The sequence below is a fragment of the Adiantum capillus-veneris genome, chromosome 7 (genome assembly GCF_014529385.1).
Source record: "Adiantum capillus-veneris isolate H3 chromosome 7, ASM1452938v2, whole genome shotgun sequence".
Lineage (NCBI taxonomy): Eukaryota > Viridiplantae > Streptophyta > Polypodiopsida > Polypodiales > Pteridaceae > Adiantum > Adiantum capillus-veneris.
In genome coordinates, this window is record NC_140937.1 from 96,101,023 (window position 1) to 96,124,839 (window position 23,817).

The following is a 23,817-nucleotide window of genomic DNA, read 5'->3' on the forward strand; positions in this document are numbered from 1 at the left end:
TCATATCATCAAAGAATGTACCAACAAACTGCTGGTGTGGACGAAAAATTCTGTCCATCATCCTATTGAACGTAGCAGGAGCATTTGTGAGACCAAAGGGCATCACTAAAAATTCGTAAAGGCCAAACGTCGTTCTAAAAGCAGTCTTGTGCACATCCTCTGATCTAATGCGCATCTGATGGTACCCACTCTTTAGATCTATCCTGCTAAATATAGCTGCTCCTTCTAATTTGTCCATAATATCATCAATTCTAGGTATAGGGAACCTATTCTTGATGGTATTCTTGTTCAGTGCACGGTAGTCTATGCACATACGCCATGAGCCATCCTTTTTTTGCACCACCAACACTGGAGAACAGAATGGAGATGAACTGGGCTGAATCAGCCCCTTTTCTAACAGCTCCTGTACTTGGCCCATTATCTCTTTCTGCTGAGCCGCACTAACCCTGTACGGAGGCTTATTTGGTGGGCTACTGCTTGGCACCAAATCTATCGCATGGTCCTCAGGTCTCTCTGGCGATAATTGAGACGGTAATGAATCGGAGAAACAGTCACTATACTGTTGTAAAAACATTGACCTTTCTTTATCTAACACAGATAAATTTGATTCATCACAATCTCATACTTCACGTGCAAAAACCAAGTACGCAGAAAGATGCTTTTTCATTACAGAAGTAATAGCAGAAGCTGATACAGTGGGAATGGACTCCCCTTTAAGCTTTACATCCAGAATGTGAGTCTTTCCCCTGCTCTGTATAGTGATCTTTTTGTTGTAGGCATCAATGATTCCCTGTACACGAAACAACCAAGGAATACCTAACAACACATCACATCCGTCCAGTGGCATGATGTAAAATTCTTCAGCATCTACATAGGACTGGATATGTAGACGCAACTTTCCAATGATGGGTGTCACAGCCTCTGTATGGCCAAGACATGCCAAACCTGCCTCTGCTGTATACCCCATCTCTTCAGGTCCGATTCCCAACTTTGAAGCCAATTCTGGGGAAATAAAGTTGGCTTTGGCACCTGGATCAAAGAAGATAAGCATTGTTTGATCCCTGACCTTTCCCCATGCTCTGCAAAGCTCACTTGCATCTGAATTTGGCTTGTCGCCCACCATATCTAGCACTAGACCAGCCATGGGCTTCTTTCCTTTCCTATCCTCCTTGTCTTCAGAATCAGCTGGCCTTTTCTTTGTAGGACAGTTGTAAGCAATGTGGCCAGACTGCTCACAGATAAAGCATTTGTTCTTTGACCTCAGGACCTTCTTTTGCTCTTCAGACTTGCGAGGAAAACGTCTTTTCCATTTCTTCGCTGGTCCCTTTTCTGATTCAGCCGAAGCTTTACCTTTCCCTGCATTGGCTGGCTCCTGAGTCACTTTAGGAACCTCCTTGGAAACATACTTCTTTGCTGAATTTTTCTTGGCTGATCCTTCCTTGACTTCTCCCTTGAACAAACCATTGCCAGTGTTTGCTACCTCGATGAGCTGCGTCAAAGTAGTGACTTTTGTCTTCGTACAGTACTTTCTCAATCCTTTAGGTAGGCCACAACAGTATTTTTCAATCTGTTCTGTCAATGGCACAAACCTATAGGAAGTTACTGGAAGTAGAGCTTTCCAAAACTTCCGATTGTAATCATCCAGATTTCTGCAAGTGGCAGCATTAAGCTGGTGTCATTCTGTCAAAGTCATCAGATAACCATGCTGCTGCAAAAATCTGCTTGAAGTAAATCCATGTGGACGGAGCTTGCCCTTGAAGCAATAAAGTTGTCCACCATTGTCTCGCATTCCCTGTCAAGAAAGTGGTTGCCTTGCGGACCTTTGAAGCCTCTGTAAAGTTTCCCCCTGCATAGGACTTGTCAAACTGCTGGAGGAATGAGAGAGCCTTCTTCCTGTCATCAAACCCTGTAAAGGTCGTGAATGTCACACCTTTGCCACCTTCTTTGTACGGAGTTGGCCTCTCCAGCGGCGTCAAATTGTCATATGGAAGTGACTGAAACATGGGAACACTGTTAGGGTTCATTTGTGTTCCCTAACCGCAATTAAGTTGACCTGGAAATGCCATATTTGGCTGCTGATTTGTAATTCCAGCCATACCAAAATTTGCCTGTGGCATCCCAAATTGGCCCTGAGTGCTCTGAAACCCTGGTAGCATGCCCGTGACACCATACATGGGGTTAGGCATCATCGTTTGAGCACCCCCAAACATTGTTCCTGGCGTGTAAAACTGATTTTCAGGTGCATGACCAGCCATGCTCTGGAATACCGATCCACCTCCAAAATAGCCAGGGTGTACTGAAGGTGGTGGGAAGACCTGTTGCATAGCCTGTAGGTTGCTTCCCTGCCCATTAGAACCAGCTATAGGCTGCTGAAAGGTGGCGGACTGAACTGGTACAGCTTGAAAGACTGGCATCTCAGCCACCTGTTCTTGCACCTTAGGCACAGGTTGTGGAGACTGCATGTTCGCCGTCAAGTGTACAGGTGTTTCCATTGACTGTGCAGTATGAATCACCTGTGCTTGAGTCTTAACAGGCTTTTGAATATGATCCAGTGACCCAACTTGCTGAGAGGAACAGGAGGTTGCAGAAAGGCTAAAAACCTCGGATTCTGCATTACTTGTGTGAACATAGCCACAGCAGTAGCCAACTGGGTCCTGAATATATCATCATCCGTCTGTGGTGGTCTTGAGGACTCACCCACTTCATGTGTCTGTTGACCCTGTGAAGAGGAAACCTCTTCAGTCACATCATCTGGTCTGTCAGTCATAATTGCTATTCCCTGTGTCTGGTCTATTATCCCCTGTGTCTTCAAGCCCAAACTGACCAAGGCTCACTTCTATGGGAAAAAGTGATTTAATCCCGTCGATGGAACCATGAAACCGGCCTGTTCAATCCAAAAAGGGCGGTAGACTTTACTTTAAACCTTGATTTAGCTTTCACCCATTTAATTTGTCGTCCACTTTACCTGTACTTTCAAGACACAACAAAGGGGAGAGGGATACAAGCTGCTAGATTGCACCTGTATGAGTAGACCGACACCAGATTGGCCCCTAACTTAGGCGCCCCTTTCGTTATTTCTTTATTGTTCAAAAGAGGGAATGAACGCTGTGGATCCCTACAAGCTGCCCCGCACACACTTGGCTGAATTTCAACTATTCCGGCCCGATTTCGGCAGCATAACTGTACTAGGACCCTTCACAGTCAGTATTCCCACGCATTGACTGACTTTCCCGACGCATACGGGCACTTTGCAAAACCTGGCGAGAATATGCAGCACGCTGAATTCTCTGTTTTCAGCCCCGAAACTACGCCAGATCACCTGTACAGCGGTCCCCTTGCGTCCCCGAACCTCCTGGGGGTATTAGGGACCGTTTAGGGCCAAAACCCTAAACCCGCAAAAATACACAGCAGGCTGTAATTTACTGTTTCGGGCTCCGTTTCGCATGCCGGTCGCATCCGTAGCAAGTCCTCGAGCTCCTGCACCTATAGGGATACTTGCCCTTTGAATCGGACGAGATTTCTGGCGTGAAACCTCTCCGAATTCACCTGGACCTGCGGGGGATTAGCCGCTAGCTAATCTAGTACCTGTGCAAGAGGCTCTTGCCTCGGCAATCGCGCATGAACCCACACAACTGTACATTGGTCAAATGAAGAGCCCATTAGTGGGGCGTAACATACTGCCAAAGGGGAGAGAGAGGGCAGTGCGTAGCGTGCAGGGCATCACTCCTGGCACCGCACTGTGCATAAGAGGGAAAGCAAGCACTCCATAGCTCTTAACATGTGACAGGTGTCACAAAGTGATGACGTGGCGGACAACAGAAACCCTAAAATTCCTGCAAACCCTAATTTTTGCCAAAAACCCTAAATTCCGGAAATCGCGGAGGCGGATTATTATTATAAAATTAAAAAAAAAAAAATTGGAAAATGATGAGCGACGCGAATTTTGCTTTTGCTTTTTTTTTTATATAAAAAAGAGAAAAGACTCTCTAAGAGAGAGAGAGAACTGATGCTTTTGATTTTAAAAGCTTTTGGGGCTCTGCTTTTGGGCATCCCTTGTAACCTTTAAATTAGTGGTGAGGGCCTCACTTCTCAGAGCATCTGGACGCAGAGTCTGAGAGTGAAACCCTAACCGCTCTCTTGTACTTTGATGATTGATTAATATAAAAAGAAATACCGAAAGGGGCGCCAGTCTTTGGGGCCAATATCTCTAGGCACGGAACTCCGCCGGGCCAGTGCAAATCTATTGTGATCTGTGAATTGTTTTGAAGTGGTTATTTGGTGATGTCGCGGTTGATTCTTGACTTGGAGTGTCCAAGTCTGTTACAGTGGTATCAGAGCACGGCCGATTTCTCTTCTACGGGAAATCCGATCCCCGAATTTTTTTCCGAGGCACCTATGGCTTCAGGCAATGATCAGTCGACTCCCTCTGCATCTGGAGATGCGGGCTGGGATCACAACGAAGATTCAGACAGAGAGTATGGCCCGCCTCGGCCTACTCAGGCGGAGCAAAGAGAGATGGAGCGTCGTCAATTGATTGGCGATGCAACAAAGATGATGCTCAATTTTGCCAAGGACCCGAAGATGGCAAAATATATGAACCAGACCTCTTTGAAAGAGGTACAGATGGAGTTGCAGAGAACCACAACACCACTCCCGAAACCCGCTCTCAAGAAACCTTCTGCCTCCAAGAAATATACGGAGAAGGAACTAGAGAACGTGGTTGATGCACGGATTGCTCAGCTTTTCGACGTGCAAAAGAAAGGCAAAAAGCACGGCAAAAAGCAGAACAAAGGTACTGACTTCTCGGGATATTTCGGTCGTCAGTCGACATTCGACAAGGCAAAGAAATTGAAGAAGCGCGTCAAGTTTAAAGACCTACCCAGTTCTTCTTCTTCTTCTTCTTCTGAGTTCTTCTAGCAGCTCAGATTCGAGCGAAGAAGACAGAAAAGGTAAAAAGCGAAGCAAGAAGCAACGCTTTGGAAAGGGCAAGAGAAAGGCAAAGAAGGCTAAATCTCGCCCAGAGACTGACACTTCTACAGAGGACTCGTCTACGGACAGTTCAGACTCTGACAACGGAAACTTTTATGCGAACAAGAGGAATTTTTACAAAGCCAACCAGAATGACTTTCTCGAAGATAAAAGCAAGAAAGTTCGAGAGTTTAAGGAAGGTGGCCAAGCACTTAAGTTTGATACTTTTTCGGGATACTCCGATGCTTCGAAGGCTCTGTCTTTTATACAGCAGTTTGACATCGCTTTCGCGGGAGGACGCTATTCAGAGCACTCCAAGATTCGGAGAGCTGCCTCTTATTTTAAGGGCGATGCTCGCACTTGGTGGTCCACGCTTCTATTAAGCAAGACTGTGCCAGTTACATGGCTGAAATTCAAGAGGCTTTTTATTTCTTCTTGGTTGACTCAAGAGTTTGAGCGAGATATACGAGCTGCTTGGAACCATCTCCGGATGACCAAGAGCGATACAGTGAATTCTTACTGTGAAAGATTCTGGAACTGTTTTCTACCTGCCTCTTCATTCAAGAAGATCTCGTTCAGAGAACAGATTGAGCAGTTTACATTGGGTCTACCTACAGAGATCCGAGACCACTGCTTGGAACAGAAGTCGGCTTCTATTCAAGAGTTGATGAGTCATGCGAAGCGGGGCTTTGCAATTCACTCTGGCAGTCTGACCTACCCCACAGATGAGGTCACAACACAACGAACCGGACAGACTTCTGGGAATGAAAGTAGAAAAAGAAAGAGCAACCCAAAGAAAAAGGATGCACGACCCAGACTTACTCCTCAGGAGCGGACTCGCTACATCAGGGAGGGGAAGTGCTTTGGATGCGGGGAAACTGGACATATCTCCGCGAAGTGCCCTAAAAAGGCACAGAAAGAACAGAATGACAAGGACGACGAAAGGCCTGAGAGTTCGAGAGCAGCTGAGGACCGTGTACGAAAAGGGAAGATGAAAACAAGACTGGTTCCAGATTGTGTGGGTACTGATCCCGACACCATGGATGAGAGTACAGAACTTTGCCGAGCTTGGGGCAAAGTGAAAGATCAAGAGGCCCTGATTTTCTTTGATGGAGGAGCCAAGGCCAACTTCATTTCACTGGAATTGGCGGCGCGGCTCGAGATTACTCCCGATCGGATGGGACCACTTGCAGAGGCAGTTCTAGCGGCACCCGACAGGGACGTAGCCATTACACCTGTCATTGGCAAACTTCGGTTGCATTGTCAGGGGTATTTGGGGCATGAGGACTTCTTCATAATGCCTTTGGAGGGTTGTGATGTTCTCTTAGGGATTCCCTGGTACCACAAGAACAACGCCGTGGTCGATTATCGGGCGAGAAAAGCGACTTTGACTACAGAAAAGGGCAGAACAATTGTACTTGATATTAAACTGAAGGGCGAGTCTATCCCTATTGTATCGGCTTCGACCATTTCAAAATTAATGAAATCCAGTCTGTTTGTTTACTCGATCTTTATGAAAGAATTGAGTGGTGATGATAGGACAAATATGTCTAAACTTGATAAAGAACGCCAAGATTTTCTACACTCTCACGCCGATTGCTTCTCAGAAGGCTTGCCAGGAGAGTTACCACCTGCTCGTCCTGAAGATCATACCATTGATCAGATACCTGGTAGTACACCACCGAATCGGCCACCTTATCGTGTGAGCCGAGTACAGAATGAAAAGATTATGAACTCAGTGAAAGACCTCTTGGAAAAGGGTCTTGTCCAGCCTAGTACTTCACCGTATTGCTCTCCAGTGTTGTCGGTTTTGAAGAAAGACGGATCTTGGAGAATGTGCATCGATTATAGAGCTCTCAACAAAATCACCATCAAGAACAGATTTCCGATTCCTAGGATCGATGATATACTCGACAGGTTACAGGGATCCTCGTGCTTTAGCAGGATTGACTTGAAGAGTGGATATCATCAGATCAGAATAGCGCCGGGAGACGTCTACAAGACAGCTTTTCGGACGACTTTTGGGTTATTTGAGTTTTTGGTGATGCCTTTTGGCTTAACCAATGCTCCTGAGACATTTAACCGGATGATGGATAGGATTTTTCGAGAGTACAGGCTATTTGTTGGCACTTTCTTTGACGACATCATTGCTTTCTCCAAGAATGAGGCAGAACACAGAGATCATCTGCTTCAAGTCTTTCAGGCATTACGAGATCACAAGTTAGTAATTAATGCAAAGAAAAGTGAATTTTTCCTACCAGAGATACACTTTTTGGGACACATTGTGTCAGCGGCAGGAGTGCAAATGGATCCGGCCAAGATAGAGACTATCCGTGATTGGCCCGACTTGAGGAATGTCCATGAAGTTAGAAGCTTCTTAGGACTATGTTCGTACTACAGGCGGTTCATACGAAAGTTTGCAGAGGTTGCTTCCCCTTTGCATATCTTGACACAGAAAGGAGTACCTTTTTCGTGGGGACCCACAGAGGTGACTGCCTTTCAGACATTGAATAGAGAAATTGACTACGGGACCTATTTTGACTTTGCCGGACTTGCAGAAGTCATTCGAAGTATATTGTGATGCTTGTGGTCATAGTCTGGGTGCGGTCTTGATGCAAGAAGGCCATGTCATAGCTTACGAGAGCCGTTTGTTCTCTAGGCCGGAGATGACAGCACAGATTTATGAGAAAGAGCTTTTGGCGGTTATCCATGCTCTTACTCAGTGGCGGCATTACCTACTCGGAGCGGATTTTATTGTCTTTACAGACCATCAGAGTTTGCGCTACTTCTTGTCACAGAAGCAGCTTTCGGAAAAGCAGATGCGGTGGGCGAACATCTTGTCACAGTTTCACTTCCAGATTGTCCATGTGCAGGGACAGAAGAATGTGGTGGCAGATGCTTTGTCTCGGAAACCGTTGGTTCTGGCTATTTCCGCGATACATCATAGGAGCTTCGAGGATATGGTCGATCAGTATGCCACAGATACAGATTTTGCATATATTTTTACACGGATACGGGATGGGGAGACAGTAGCGGGATACTCCCTTCGGGAAGGCTACTTGATGAAAAAGACTATGTTGTGCGTTACACAGCCGTTGAGGGAAAAGGTTATGACTGAATGCCACTGTCCACCTTTTACGGGTCACCGCGGCATTGCTACCACCATGAAAGGGGTAGAGAGATATTTCTTTTGGCCGAGACTCAAGAAAGATGTGGAAGAGTTTGTGCGCAGTTGCTTGGTATGCCAGAAAGTCAAGTTTTGACAGGCATAAAGCACAGGGATTGTTACAGCCTTTACCCATACCCACCCGCCCCTGGGAAAGTATAGCGATGGATTTTATTTTTGATCTCCCGAGAACACAGAGTGGTCACGATGGTATCTGGACTGTTATTGACAGATTTAGCAAACAGGCTCATTTCATTCCAGTGAAGAAAACAGTCAAGCCGGATCACTTAGCGAGACTGTTTGTGGCCCAGATTTTCAGATTACATGGCATGCCTGAGACAATTGTCTCCGACAGAGACCCCAGATTTACGAGTTTGTTTTGGAAGGCAATTCGGGAGAACATTGGCACGCGGTTGCAGTTCTCGTCATCGTTCCACCCGCAGACTGATGGGCAATCCGAGATTGCCAATTCAGTGGTTCTAGATTTATTGAAGTCTTATATCTCAGATCAGAAGACTCAATGGGAAAGATATTTACCTTTGGTGGAATTTGCCTACAATAACACGATACACTCGTCGACAGGGAAGACGCCATGTGAGATTGTTGAAAGTGCTGCGAAGGTTTCATCCTTCCTGAGCACGAAAGATTAGAAATTTGAAGCGAATGAATATTCGCGAGATTTGGATACGGCTTTTGCCAAGGTTCGCGAGACTTTACAGAAGTCTCAAGAACGACAGAAAAAGGCAGCGGATCGCCATCGTCGCGACTGGAAACTGAAGGACGATGATTGGGTGCTCTTACTTTTGAGAAGGCACGCCTAAGAAAGAAAAAGGGAAAGGAGAGGCTTTTTCCAAAGCTTAGTATGTGATACTATGGACCTTTCCAGATTACTGACAAGATAAATGATGTCTCCTTCCGATTGGAACTGCCAGATACTTGGAGGATTCATAATGCATTGCATGTGAGTCTCTTGAACCCTGTTAAGGGTGATGTGCCTGATGATGGGGAGCCTGATCAGCAACCCAAAGTGGAAGAAAACGAGGAGATCCTTGTTCCTGAACAGATTTTGGCACATAATGATACGAAGAAAGGTAAAGTCTGAAGGCGGTTCTTGGTTAAGTTCAAGAATTATCCTGCACTTGATGCGAAGTGGATGGAGGAGGAGGACCTAGCAGATACTCCTCGGATTGTGAAACTTTACCTCGATGTTTTGGTTTAGCATAGTCTACTCCAAACGGAACCCAGAAACTCAGCTTGGCCGAAGATCTGGTGCAGTGGGATGCACAAGAGGGGAGTCACTCCACTCCTTTGTCAACAGATGCCTCGATTTTGATACTAAAGTCACTGATGTCTCTTTGAGCTTCAGGGATACTGAGAGCTGACAGTATGCTGCTGGATGACTTTATGAAATGGAATTCCTCATTATGATACTGATTTGTTCTTGACTTCTTGTGAGTGCAGGAACTGATAGACGAAATGACTGCAGCATTTTGGTCTACTTGATCTCGAATAGACATGGTTGCAATAGGGGTTAGTCAATCGGACATCGATGAGGTCCCGATTGGACCTAGATGTGATTGCTAGCTACATTGCCGATAAATCATGGTCTAAGATCCGAATGAATGTTGAATGTCATGTGATATCTGGTGATGTCCTGTGATGTCGTGTGATGTGACTGTCGATTTTGTACATGTGCTAGATGTGTGTTCCTAGTACGTAGGTACTAACAGTCAGTGTCTGCTAAGACGGTTTATGGCTTTTGTCGGTTTTGCAGGCGTAATCACGGTCGATTACAATGCTTTCAAGAGGGGGGTATGTCACAAAGTGATGACGTGGCGGACAACAGAAACCCTAATTTCTGCCAGAAACCCTAAAATTCCTGCAAACCCTAATTTTTGCCAAAAACCCTAAATTCCGAAAATCGCGGAGGCGGATTATTATTATAAATTTAAAAAAAAAAATGAAAAATGATGAGCGACGCGAATTTTGCTTTTGCTTTTCTTTTTATATAAAAAAGAGAAAAGACTCTCTAAGAGAGAGAGAGAACTGATGCTTTTGATTTTAAAAGCTTTTGGGGCTCTGCTTTTGGGCATCCCTTGTAACCTTTAAATTAGTGGTGAGGGCCTCACTTCTCAGAGCATCTAGACGCAAAGTCTGAGAGTGAAACCCTAACCGCTCTCTTGTACTTTGATGATTGATTAATATAAAAAGAAATACCGAAAGGGGCGCCAGTCTTTGGGGCCAATATCTCTAGGCACGGAACTCCGCCGGGCCAGTGCAAATCTATTGTGATCTGTGAATTGTTTTGAAGTGGTTATTTGGTGCTGTCGCGGTTGATTCTTGACTTGGAGTGTCCAAGTTTGTTACAACAGGCTGAAAATGAGCCCTTCTCCTCTCTACAATCAACGCCCCCTTCTCTTGCATGAGGAAAGTGCACCAGAAGGTGCCACTTGGCACATTTATAAGCATTTTCCCGTTTCGGGGTTGCCGCCTAAAAATCTCCCAACCGGTTGCCCAGTTGACTTCACGGCAGAGTAAGAAAATGTTCCCCTTATCATTCCCGAGGTAATGACGCAAACACATTTTCAGGTCCCAAAATAGCAGTTCCCTAAATTTTAGGAGATGCTGCCATTGTATCTTTCTAGGTCATCTGACCCTCTTTGTACACTGTGGCCACATCCGGAACTGAAATGTAGCCTCTGTAGCAAAGGATTCCACTTTGGCTAGTCAATGACCCCACTTTGGCTAACCATAGTCCTTGTTCAACCTTAGTGCTCTCTTGCCCTCAGGCCTGGACTCCCTCTGGACAGTTCCACACTAGCTATGCAATGCAAGGCAGTTAGATTTCCCGAGGGGTGTTTTCAAAAAGAGAAAGTAAATAGATAATAAGAAAGAAATCAACAAAAAGGATAGATAGTAGTCACACGCTGGTGACAGGGACCGTTTAGGGCCTAAACCCTAAACCTGCAAAAATACACAGCAGGCTGTAATTTACTGTTTCGGGCTCCGTTTCACGTGCCGGTCGCATCCGTAGCAAGTCCTCGAGCTCCCGCACCTGTAGGGCTACTTGCCCTTTGAATTGGACGAGATTTCTGGCGTGAAACCTCTCCGAATTCACCTGTACCTGCGGGGGATTAGCCGCTAGCTAATCCAGTACCTGTGCAAGAGACTCTTGCCTCGGCAATCGCGCATGAACCCACACAACTGTACATTGGTCAAATGAAGAGCCCACTAGTGGGGCATAACATACTGCCAAAGGGGAGAGAGAGGGCAGTGCGTAGCGTGTAGGGCATCACTCCTGGCACCGCACTGTGCATAAGAGGGAAAGCAAGCACTCTATAGCTCTTAACATGTGACAGGCTGAAAATGAGCCCTTCTCCTCTCTAAAGTCAGCGCCCCCTTCTCTTGCATAAGGAAAGTGCACCAGAAGGTGCCACTTGGCACATTTATAAGCATTTTCCCGTTTCGGGGTTGCCGCCTAAAAATCTCCCAACCGGTCGCCCAGTTGACTTCACGGCAGAGTAAGAAAATGTTCTCCTTGTCATTCTGAAGGTAATGACGCAAACACATTTTCAAGTCCCAAAATAGCAGTTCCCTAAATTTTAGGAGATGCTGCCATTGTATCTTTCTAGGTCATCTGACCCTCTTTGTACACTGTGGCCACATCCAGCACTGAAATGTAGCCTCTGTAGCAAAGGATTCCACTTTGGCTAGTCAATGACCCCACTTTGGCTAACCATAGTCTTTGTCCAACCTTAGTGCTCTCTTGCCCTCAGGCCTAGACTCCCTCTGGACAGTTCCACACTAGCTATGCAATGCAGGGCAGTTAGATTTCCCGAGGGGTGTTTTCAAAAAGTGAAAGTAAATAGATAATAAGAAAGAAATCAACAAAAAGGATAGATAGTAGTCACACGCTGGTGACACCGAGCCGGCCAAAGATGTTGGTAGTTCATCAAGTGGTGCAAGCCGAGATTCGGACTACAACAACCCCGTCACAGAGAAGATCACATTCAGTAAGTATGATGGTAGGATGGATGCTACGATTATTCATTCTTGGTTGCATCAATTTAATGCTTATTTTGCGACAACTAAGAAGACTGGAAATAGCAAGGTTTTGACAGCAGCTATGTACCTTGCCGGTGATGCCATTAATTGGTACCACGCATGGCAAGAAGCACAGTTGACCGCGCACCTAGAGGAAGCTAAAGAAGGCACGCCCTTTCCTTCAATTGGGCCGACTTCCAAGACAAGCTCAAGACGCGGTTTATGCCACCACAGTACCTAGCACGGTTGAAAGACGATTGGCGCAGTCTCAAGCAAAATGGTATGCCAGTTATGTTTTTCTCTAATCGTGTTTTGCAGCTCAGCACCCAATTACGCAAATCGGATGATGAGCGCAAGGAGGCTTTCATTTTCAGGTTGGACGACTATATCAGGTTTGATGTCGAAGTCCTCGACCCAATCGATCTCAACAAGGCAGTAGCGATTGCTCTCGCACAGGAGATGAAGCACAACAAGGGAAAGCCTAAAGGAAACAAGACTTCTCCAAGTACCACTCAGACTCCTCAGAACGATAACAACGGTAAGAATGGTAAGAACGGTAACTCTTCTAACCAATCTTCCAATAGTCTCTCAGAAAAGAACTCTCCAAATGAACCTGAGGGTAAAGCAAAGTTCAAACACAATTGCTAAACCTAAGCTCACTACATCTGAAAAGGCAGAACAAGGAATTTTAGGAGCATACATCACGTCGGAAGAACAGAGCATTTATTCTAAGGAAGGTCGTTGTTATCATTGTCACATCAAGGGTCACATAAAAAGAACATGTCGTAAGCTTGACTCTAATGAATCTAAAGAACCCACAGAACTCACTTCCTCTGTCAATGCAATAAATGAAAACACGAGTGTGACCCAAGTTTCTCATGATCCTCCCATTGATGAGTCTCTCATTAAGTGTTATGGTTATGTGAAGGGTCAACTTTTTGTCATGTCGTTTGACCCAAGCAGTATGCATGATTTGATTATTGACTCTCTTGTCGAAAGAGCCTGCTTGGAGGTTAGCAAGACATCTCCTTTCGAGGTGTCAAGCTTCTCTCCCGTTATGGACTCTCTAATCACGCACGAGTGCCTTGATGTTTTGTTCACTGTTCAACAAGCGTCCTTCCACAGAAAATTTGTAGTCTCTCCTCTTTCACGATGTAATATGCTTTTGGGCATTCGATGGTTTCGTGAACATAACCCTCTCATTGATTGGGCAGAAAATACGTTCACTTTCAATGCCAAAAGTGACTCTCCCATTGTCATTCATAGAGAGCAAGTTGTTCATTCTTCATCTCTCATTTCTAATGTGTAGGCGAAGATTGAAAAGAATCCGGAGAAGGAGACTCTCTTAGTCTCTTCTTTTCCAAAGCATGACACACATGATTTGCTTGATAATAATAAGCATGATGATTTGCATGATCAAGATGTGTTTATTCACGAGCATGATGATTTGCACGATAAAGATGTGATTGTTCACAAGGATGATGGTTTAGTTGATACTTTGTCTAGTGAAGCTAACCTCATTGCAGATTTGATCGATCATGAAGAACCGATCTTGGCTCTCGAGTCTAGGTCCCAAGAACCTCCACAAGGGGCGCCAACGTTTGGGGCCAACAGGGTGTCATTGTCTACTTGGGAGCACTCTAGCTACCAAGTCGTAAATTGTTGTGAAGTAGTGAATTCCAGCTACAGGTTTATTTGTGAGGTTACTTTGTGTCGTAAAGTACAAGTAAAGTTAAACAACGTATAGATTGGGTGAAAGCCAAAGTTTACCGTCCTATAGTAAAGGCTACAGGTTGATTTCACGCATTCTGGGCTAGCAGTCTTCCCATACATCCACCATTTTGACAACCATTTGGACTAAGCTGCTACATACGCTTTGCAATCAGTGGGATACTTCAATAGGCTCCTCAAGGTCGAAGCAGCGTAGATGCGCCTTTCTTCACACATGGGCGAGATCGTCACTTCTTTCCAGTCGGACCATGCCCACATTACATGGCATTATGCACCTCCCCAGTGGTTCATTTTACACTCATCGTGCAAGCCACCTTGACATTTACATAGCCCTCACATTGTTATCTCGCTTTTGTACTTCCTTTGGGTGATAGGCCATTGAGCATCTCCACAGGTCTCTTTTGTACACAGAATACAACCCCTTTTCTCGCCACAAAAAAAAGAGACGGAGAGTTCTTTTTACGACTATTAGCGGCCCAGGTCGGCCTATGAGACAAATCAAATATACATGTGTGTCATCCATCCATCGAGAAAGGACAAAAGTACAAAAGTAACAAAATGTGGTCATGTGGTAGGGAGGAGGAGGTGATTCATGGGAGGCTAGGATACAATATACATGGATATGTGGGGGGGGGGGGGGGGGGGGAGCTTTATCTCTGGGGGTATGGATGCACATGTGTATGCTCATGGAAGTATAATCATGAAGTACATCAAGCTGACTAGCTCCAACCTATGTCAAACTCGGGGTGTAAGATCTCATACATGGCTGGGCGTGGTGTAAGGGCTACCGGTCTGTCAACATCTGAGCAAATCTCTCCTTGGCTGCCTGGTGGTGGCAAGTCTGGATCTCTTTGATCTGTATTCGATGCAAGGCTGTTTACGTACATACGTACGAATCCATCCGTACAAGTCTCTTTTTTTCTTTTCTTTTTTTTGGGGGGGGGGGGGGGGGGGGGGGGGGGGGGGGGGTTGGGGTCTGAGCCATTCCATACACTTTTGGGCACAAGGAATCATTCAGTTATATTGGTGTGTTATTTCAGATCTCATTTGAACTTTGATATGCCTGTTTTTGGTATTGGTGTGTTATTTCAGATCTCATTTGAGCTTTGATATGCCTGTTTGGAGTTCAGTGTTCAATGTCATCTAAAGTCTCTTGCAATAGTTACACAGTATGACCATATGTAGATGTCTTGTAAAACATGTCTTTAAATCAGAGTTACCGGGGAACGCCATCCCATGGGCAGGGAACGCCGGAACGGCGTTCCGGGGGGGTTACATGGTCCGGAACGGCTGGGAATGGGCAGATTTTCAGATTTTGGTGATTTGTCTTGTGAGCCTTCCCCTTGTTAAATGTCCCTTCCCCCACCCCTTACCTTCACTATGCACACAAGTTTTCAAGGGCCAAAGCTAAAGCTCTACCCTCTCGACTCTCGACTCTCAAGCTCTAGCCTCTTTCAAGCTTTGAAGTCTAGACTCTAGAGTCTACAAGGCTAAAAGCTCTCCGCCTCTCTCTCAAGCTCCCTCCCTCTCTCTCTCAACTTTAAGCTCTCTCTCGAGTCTCTCCCCCCTTCCCTCTCTCCCCCTCTCAAGCTTTCAAGTCTACACGACACACGTTTGTCATAGTAAGACTGAATGGTCTTCAAATCAAGTGTTTTGTGAGTGTTAAGAGTCAAAGGACTCTGATACTACTTCTATTCAATCACAAAGAGCTTGAAATTGCATTATTTGGGTGTTTTTATGCCTCCCGTTCCGCGCCGTTCCCGTTCCGGGCCCCTCCCCGTTCCCCCGTTCCGCGGGGGATCCCGTCGCCGTTCCCGTTCCGCGTTCCGGGTAACTATGCTTTAAATGTCTCTAAAAGCTTATGCATGTAATCTTGTTTTTAATTGGAAATGTCCAAAAAGTTCTGTAAATTGAGGTTTTATAACAAGAGTGACAATGTAACCTTTAATGGCCTAAAAACTTGTGTGTAGCGGAAATTAACATGAACATAGTGGGCATTTCATTAGAATAGATTCCTAATGAGAATTACAAGAGTGCTTGGGTGGAGAGAGCAACAAAAAGCATAACACCTAGTTAGATAGCATCAACAATACTTTCAAAAGAGAGAGAAATTAAGCTATTGACAACAATTGAGGACCGGATTTGCATGGAGCCGGTCCCCTCTCCAAAAGGCTTTGTATTATGGTTTCTCCCATCAAGAGAGACATTGTACAATACAATTCTTTGTGTTCCTTCAAGACTAGCTAGTGCAATGAAGATGAAAGCTTCATGCACTAAGCAAAACACTTAGCAAACACAACTTAAATTATCCCCGGTCTCAAACCCAAGACCTCACACCTTCGAAGATGGTGAGAGCTAGCAGGGTATGAGAGTAGATTGAGAGGAAGAAGGAGTATCTTACGAGAAAGATGTACATCTCCTCACATAATCACTCATATTAGCATAGCTTAGCTTAGTAATTAGCATGGTAGAGGAGATGAACATGCATTGAAGCTTGGCTCTTGGTTGGATTTGCATCCACATGCCAAGAGTGTGTCGATGTAGGCTTCTATCTCACAAGCTTGAAGTAGGTGATGAGCTCTCCATTAAAGCTTGGGAAGAGAGTCTTTTCTTTCTTCACACATGAGATTGTGTGAGTGTGTGTGTCATAATGCCTTGCAAAAATCAGCCCCCTCTCTCTCTTGGGCGACCCTCTTGCTATTTGCTCTTGCTTTTCCCCCATTGGACCTCCCCAAGTCAAGCCAATGGCTGTTAAGCAGCATAAGTGATAGCCTTCTGACATGTGTCCCTCATTCCCTTTGTGTAAAGGGAGCCTGTGTGTGTGTGTGGCTTTCTCTCTCATCCCCTAGAAGAAAGGCTCGCCCCCTCCCAAGTAGGGATGTACAAAGACTTTTTTGGTCACACACAAAGCATCCAATTCCCCTAGGGTTGACCTTTGGACATAACTTTTGAATTTTGGAACCTTAGCATTTTGGAAGTCTTAATAGGCTGAACCATAGGGTCTTTTTAGCCCATTGTTGCACATGGCTCTTTTGCAGATGGCCCCCCCTTTGGATCCCTACTGTGGCCAGTCTGCTAGCTTAACCAATATTCTAGCTTTTTCTCCCCTGGCACTTCCCCATATTAAATGATCAGTTTAACATGAGAAAATCATTTAGGAGAATTAGATATTGATTATTATGATAGACAGCATACAATACATGCAGATCTGCCACGTCCAGTGCGTTTGGAACCACCTTGATTCGATAGTCTCGCAGCTCTCTATCCAGAAGCTTTTTGGCGTCTCCTAGCTCTACCAGTCTCAGCTTGCTGTAGTGTATCCCCTCTCTGTGTCTGCGTGACAAGTGGAGGTAGGGTTGTCCTTTGGAAGAAGTTCGTAAATTGTGACTGTCTACCACCCTCTAATGCCACTACAGGTGTCAGCAATGCCTCTCTATGTCTATGTATCTCCAATAGAGAGTTTTGCTTGGCCTTGTAAGGTTCGTCGAGATGTCAAAGGGCTTTGTGCCCATATTGTGCCAGTTTTGTGTCAGCCTCCATGGGCACTCTATCTTTTCGGTATGTGACTCTTTATATTTCTTTTATCGAGTCGTGCACGAACACTTGGAATTGGGGAAAGGGGGCAAGATCGGTGTAATATGTACTCACTCTTGTTTAGAGGTGCCTAGCAAATCTTCTCTTGCTGCCAGACTCCCATCTTCCACCACAACCTTTGACATATTCGTCATTTACTCTCTCGCTTTCCTAGTGGTGTTTTTAGAACTTCCAAAATCATTTCTGGTTGTTTGGAAAACAATAATCATCATTCCCACAAGATATGCTTGGGTCAAATTTTGGATGCATTCGACAATTCAGAGATCCCATGCTCTTCTCGTATTTCATAATGAAGCTGCCGATCGTTTTTCCTTAAGTAAGAGGCAGATGATGGTTGATTCAAATTGCAGATGCTTCTAAGCTTTCTACTTTTGATAGTATTGTGAAAAAAGTCTGCCTGTGTGTGTGTGTGTGTGTGTGTGTGTGTGTGAGAGAGAGAGAGAGAGAGAGAGAGAGAGAGACCTGTGCTTTGTCGAGCGCGCAGAGGTGGAAGAGTGCTTGTAGAATTTGTAGCGCTTCTCCGCCCTCCTGAACGCAGTTCGCTCGGCATCGCCGACTTGAGCATCTAGGTAGCCCATCTGAGCAGTGCGAAGTGGAAATTGCTTTCCAGCCAGTGACGTGGAAACTATGCACGAGGTCCCGGGACTTCTCATCGCCGTGGGTTTTAATTTTTGACGATGATGGGTGGGATTTAATTTATTCTGTTATCTATACTATGTATTAAGGATGTTATCTATACTATGTATTTAGGAGACCGGTTTTCCAGTGCGATGTGTCGCAATTTCTTTTATCTGGCTTCAGTGAGGACAGTGTGCACACAGGGGGGGAGAGAGAAAGAGAGAGAGGCGGCCGAAGGCCGCCAGCCACACTAGTCCTCCTGAAAGCAGAAGGAAATTGGAAGCAAAGAAATCTTGCTATACTCAAAATAGCAAGATTGACTTCTTTTGAAGTCTAGGTCTCTCTCTCTCTCTCTCTCTCTCTCATCCACAGACGCCCCCCCCCTCTCTCTCTCACTCCCTCTTTAGTGAGAGCTCTTGTAGGAGCGCAAGTCGGAGGGCTCTCTCTCTCTCTCTCTCTCTCTCTCTCTCTCTCTCTCTCTCTCTCTCTCTCTCTGTGCATCAGAGCTCAGGTAGTATCGACTTCGCGTGGAGGTATAGCTAAGGGGGGACATTGTCCACATGGAGCTCGTCTTACCTGTCGCAACCAATGGGAGCTTTGCGGTAGAGGGCAACTATGCCTTCGATGAGGTGTAGTTGTCGTAGGCAAAGGGAGGTCGACGACAACGATGCCTTGGACGTCGTAGGCTGAGTCAATTCCCTTGAGTGTCGCTTGTTAAAATGCCACATAGTGGCATTTCAATAAAGCTACTATAAGGAAATAGGGCGTAGTTAATAGTTTAGTTAATGGAGAGAGATAATTTTCATACACGAGAGAGATTAGAGAGAGAGAGAGAGCACACACGATATACGTGGTTCACCCAATGTAGGCACCTTGATGGAACTGTAGCAATGAAGCAAGGTGCATGTGAGGCGGTGAGAGTGAAGCAAGACGAGAGTTCCATGTGGTTCCATTGAAAAAGATTTAAACAACTCCTCTTTTAGGTCTTTGATATCCTACATGTTAACACTTGCAATCAGCATGTCATCAACATACAACATTAGGATGATGAACTTCCCATCTCCCAAATTCTTCGTGTAGACTCAGTGATCTGAGTTGCATTTCTTGAATCCATGATCCAACATCCATCGATCCAACTTCAAGTACCACTGTCTTGATGCTTGCTTTAGACCACACAAGCCCTTCTTTAATCTGCAAACCATTTTCTCCTTACCTTTACTTCATACGCCTTTGGTTGAAGCATGTACATTTCCTCCTCTAGGTCACCATGAGGAAACGTCGTATTTACATCCATTTGCTCAAGATTTAAGTCATGAGCAGCCACAAGGCTTAGGACAAGCCTAATTGAGGTCATTTTTACAAGAAGAGAAAATATTTCATTAAAATCAATACCTTTCTTTTGAGAAAACCCTTTTACCACAAGCCTGGACTTGTACCTTTTCCTCCCACCTTCTTCTTCCTTCAGCTTGTACACCCATTTGTTCTGTAGTGTCCGCTTACCTTTAGGCAACTCAACCAACTCCCACGTTTGGTTGCGATGTAATGAGTACATATCCACTTGCATGCTCTTCATCCAACCTTCTTTGGATTCTTGTTGCATATCTTCTTCATATGCTTCCCGCTCTCCAAAATCTAAGACTAAGAGATGGTTGAAGGAAAGAACGAACCTTTCCGGAGGACTACATGCTCTCGTAGATCTTAGGGGCATAGGTTGAGGCTCCTCATATGGTTGACATTGTTGCACGTTGTCACCGCTTACAGTCCTTGAGTCTTCACCGTCCTCAAGCTCCATGTACTCATCACCTGTATCTTTTGTTTGTTTTCTTTCCAAATAATCTTTGTACATATTTTGTTCGTTGAAACTTACATCACTACTTCTAGATTTTACAATCTTCAAGATTCCATAGGCGATACCCAAAGTCAGCTTCTCCATAGCCAATGAAGAAACACTTTTTGGACTTTGCATCTAGCTTTGACCTTAGGCTTCTATCTATGTGCATAAAAGCTTCGCACCCAAACACTTTGAGAAATGCATAATTCACCGGTCTATCTGTCCATGTCTCTTATGGGACTCCTCCATCCAGTGTTGTTGAGGGTGACCGGTTGATTAAGTACACAAACCTACTTACTGCTTTCGTCCAAAGCTCAAGTAGTAGGCCTGCATGTAGCCGTATGCTTCGTGCTCGCTCCATGATTGTTATGTTCATCCTTTCCAAAACGCCATTTTGTTGAGGCATCCTTGGGTTTGTTCTTTGTGTTGGAATTAGGGTTGCAGAGAAACACATACAGCTTGGAGAAGACGAAGGAAGCTCCAGGCACACAATAGAGAGTGTGTTACTTAGTATGCAATGGAAAGATAGATAGCCCTAGAGTGATGGGCGTATATACAATGCTCGGGGGGGAAAACCTCCTAAAGAGGGAAAAAATGCCTCAACGGTCCTAGTGTGTTCACACAAATCACTACCACATGTAAATGGTAACAAATCCCCCTGGAGTGATGTGGTGAACAAGACCTGGCACATGAGTAAAGGGAAGTGCCATGCCCTGAGGACATGATCAGTCCACAAAGGGGAGTAAGTCCAAAGCTTTGCGGAAAGCTTCAAGCTTCTCACGAGACAATGCCTTTGTGAAAAGATCTGCAAAGGTTGTCCTGTGTTGGCACATAAGCCAAGCTGATCTCTCCTGCTGAGAGCCTCTCCCTAACATAGTGGTAATGCACCTCAATGTGCTTTGTGCAAGCATGAAAAACTGTGTTCCTCGCAACTGCCAATGCGCTCTGACTGTCAGTGTAGATAGTGTTGGCAGTGTCATGTCCAACACCCAAATCAGCCATAAGGCGTCTGAGCCATACACACTCAACTGTAGCTGTGAAGACTGCCCTGTACTCAGCCTCACAACTCGAAGTGGCCACAGTAGGTTGCTTCTTGCTCAACCATGATATACATGAACTGCCAAGCATGAAACAAAAACCACTTGTGGACACTCGCGTGTCAAAACAACCAGCCCAATCTGAGTCCGAAAAAGCATGTAAGTCTAGCGGCAATGATCCCCCCTTGGGATAAAACAAGCAAAGATGTAAAGTGCCACTAAGGTAGCGGAAAATCCTCTTGAGAGCCTGCCAATGCTTAGACCCTGGGCTATGTATAAATCTGCTAGCCTGTGAGACTGCAAACTGTATATATGGCCTCGTGTTGCATACGTAAATGAGGTAGCCAACAGCAGTTTGGTAAAGAGTGACATCAGCAGGATCGCCAGCATCATGTAGACTCAACTTCAAACTTGTTTCCATGGGAGTGGCAATAGGTTTGCAATCCTCAAGTCCAAACTTACATAGCAATGTCTCTATGTAACTTTTCCGACACAAGGCAATACCACCACCACACTGCTTAAACTATATGCCCAAGTAATGATGCAACAGCCCTAAATCTTTCATCTTGAAAGTAGCATTCAAATAAGCCTTAAATTCAGCAATATGTCTCTCATTTGGTCCAGTGATCAGCAAATCATCGACATAAAGAACCACAATGAGAAGTACATTACCCTCACGCTTTACATACAATGTGCTTTCTGTTGGACTGTTACGAAAGCCTCGTTTAACCAAATGAGTGTCAGCTTTCTCATACCAAGCACGAGGAGATTGATTCAACCCATACAAAGCCTTCTTACATCTGCACACTTTGTCCTCTTGTCCTTTTATGACAAAACCACGAGGTTGCATTACATAAACTTCCTCAAATAGGTTACCATTCAAGAAAGCTGTAACAATGTTTGATTGATGTACATCCCAACCAAAATGAGCTGCCAATGCACATAGAAAACGCACAGTGGTCATACGACAAGTGGGAGCAAAAGTCTCTTCATAATCTATGCCTTTTTGATGTGCATAACCCTTTGCAACAAGTCGAGCCTTATGGCGATCGATCTCACCATCCGGCTTGCGTTTCAACTTGTAAACCCACTTCGTACCAATGACCTTTTTGCCACGAGGCAAATCACATAAATTCCATGTGTCGTTTTCTATAAGTGCATCATATTTTGATTGCATGGCAGCCATCCAATTTTTTGAATTCTGTGCTTCATCAAAAGATAGAGGCTCCTCAACATCATGTAAGCTAGACATAGCCAACGCATAACAATTTGATGCATAAGGGGCATGGCAAGAACCTGAACGAGTTTGACTAGACAAAGGTGCATCCAATTTACTGTCACGCAAAGTGTGCACCAGCCATTTTGGCATACCTCTAGCCTGCTCATTTTCACTCCTTTCCTCATGAAGTACATCATGTACATTTGCATTAGTAATAGGCTGATCTGTAACATTTTCAGAAACCCCCATAGGCTGTACATTTGCCTCATTGGAAATTACATTCGTATTTCCACCACTGAAGAGAGGCAACTAAGTGTCATAAATGTCATGTGAGCTTACATTACTGTCTCTAGTACATGACATCAAGGGCTGAACAGAATCTTCCACAAACACTACATCCCATGAAACTAGAATACGCTTTGTTTATGGATGATATAGCCTATAACCTTTGCTTTCAGCACTATAACCAACAAAAATACATTTGACAGCCTTATCATCCAATTTTTTACGCTGTGTTTGTGGCACCAAAGCATATGCCAAACATCCAAAAACACGCATATGCTCAATAGAAGGCTTTCTATCATGCCATGCTTCATATGGAGTAATAGACTACAAAACTTTCGTAGGACATGTGTTAAGTACATAAGTGGCACACATGATGGCCTCAAGTAAAAAAGAATGCGGCAAAGCTTGACTTTTGACCATACATCGTGCCATTTCCGTCAGTGACCTATTTTTCCTCTCAGCAACACCATTTTGCTGAGGTGTATAAGGCACTGTACATTGGTATTTTATCCCACGACTAGCTAGAAATGCATTAAATTCATGAGACATATACTCCCCCCCCTCGATCGGAACGGAGGGTGCCCATAGTACATTTCGAGACATTTTCAGCCATAGCCATAAATTGTTTGAAGCACATAAAAACTTCGAACTTCGTTTTAAGTGGAAATACCCATGCATGCCTGGAGTAATCATCAATGAAAGTCACGAAGTAAAGGTAATTGCCCAAGGACGGGGTTTGCATGGGCCCCCAAACATCACTATGCACAAGCTGCAACCTGCATGTGGCCCGAACTGAACCATCCTTTGGAAACTTAGAACGCTGCATCTTACCCAACCTTAACAAACATGTTTGACAGGTGCTTCAAGAGGCGGCAAAGAATTAATCATATCAGATTTCTACAAACGCAGCAAACTTGCAAAATTCAGATGACCAAAACGTGCATGCCAAAGTTTTGCATCTGAAATAGCCCTTGAATCTGCAACAGCATTTGCAAAATTTTGTCCACACTTGTCATACAAAGTGAGCTTATACAGCCCACGACACAAAAGGCCAGATGCAACAATTTCATCACCAAAACTGAGATCATGAACTGTACATGTGTCATCCACAACTTTGACTACAAGTCCAAGTCTAGCAAGTGCGGATACAGACAAGAGATTCTTCTTGATCCCAGGTACATAAAGTGCATCAACAAGTGTGAAAGAACTGCCATTAGCAGCAGTAAGCACAATCTTTCCAACTCCCTGAACCGGATAAGAGGCATTGTTGGCACAAGTGCCTAAATTCCCATGAGGGACAGACTCGAGAGAGGTAAACAATTCA

The 23,817-nt window shown here is 44.9% G+C and overlaps 1 protein-coding gene across 1 annotated transcript in view; it reads right to left on the reverse strand.

Moving 5' to 3' along the window:
• LOC147454263 (oxidoreductase, 2OG-Fe(II) oxygenase family protein) overlaps nt 1-18,153 on the reverse strand; it is a 66,962-nt gene extending 48,809 nt beyond the window's left edge. Inside the window, exon 1 of the mRNA XM_086516295.1 lies at nt 17,966-18,153. Coding sequence (XP_086372421.1) covers nt 17,966-18,081 — 116 coding nt within the window. The 5' untranslated portion in view covers nt 18,082-18,153. The remainder of the gene's footprint in view (nt 1-17,965) is intronic.
• Between the last annotated feature and the right edge of the window lie 5,664 nt (nt 18,154-23,817).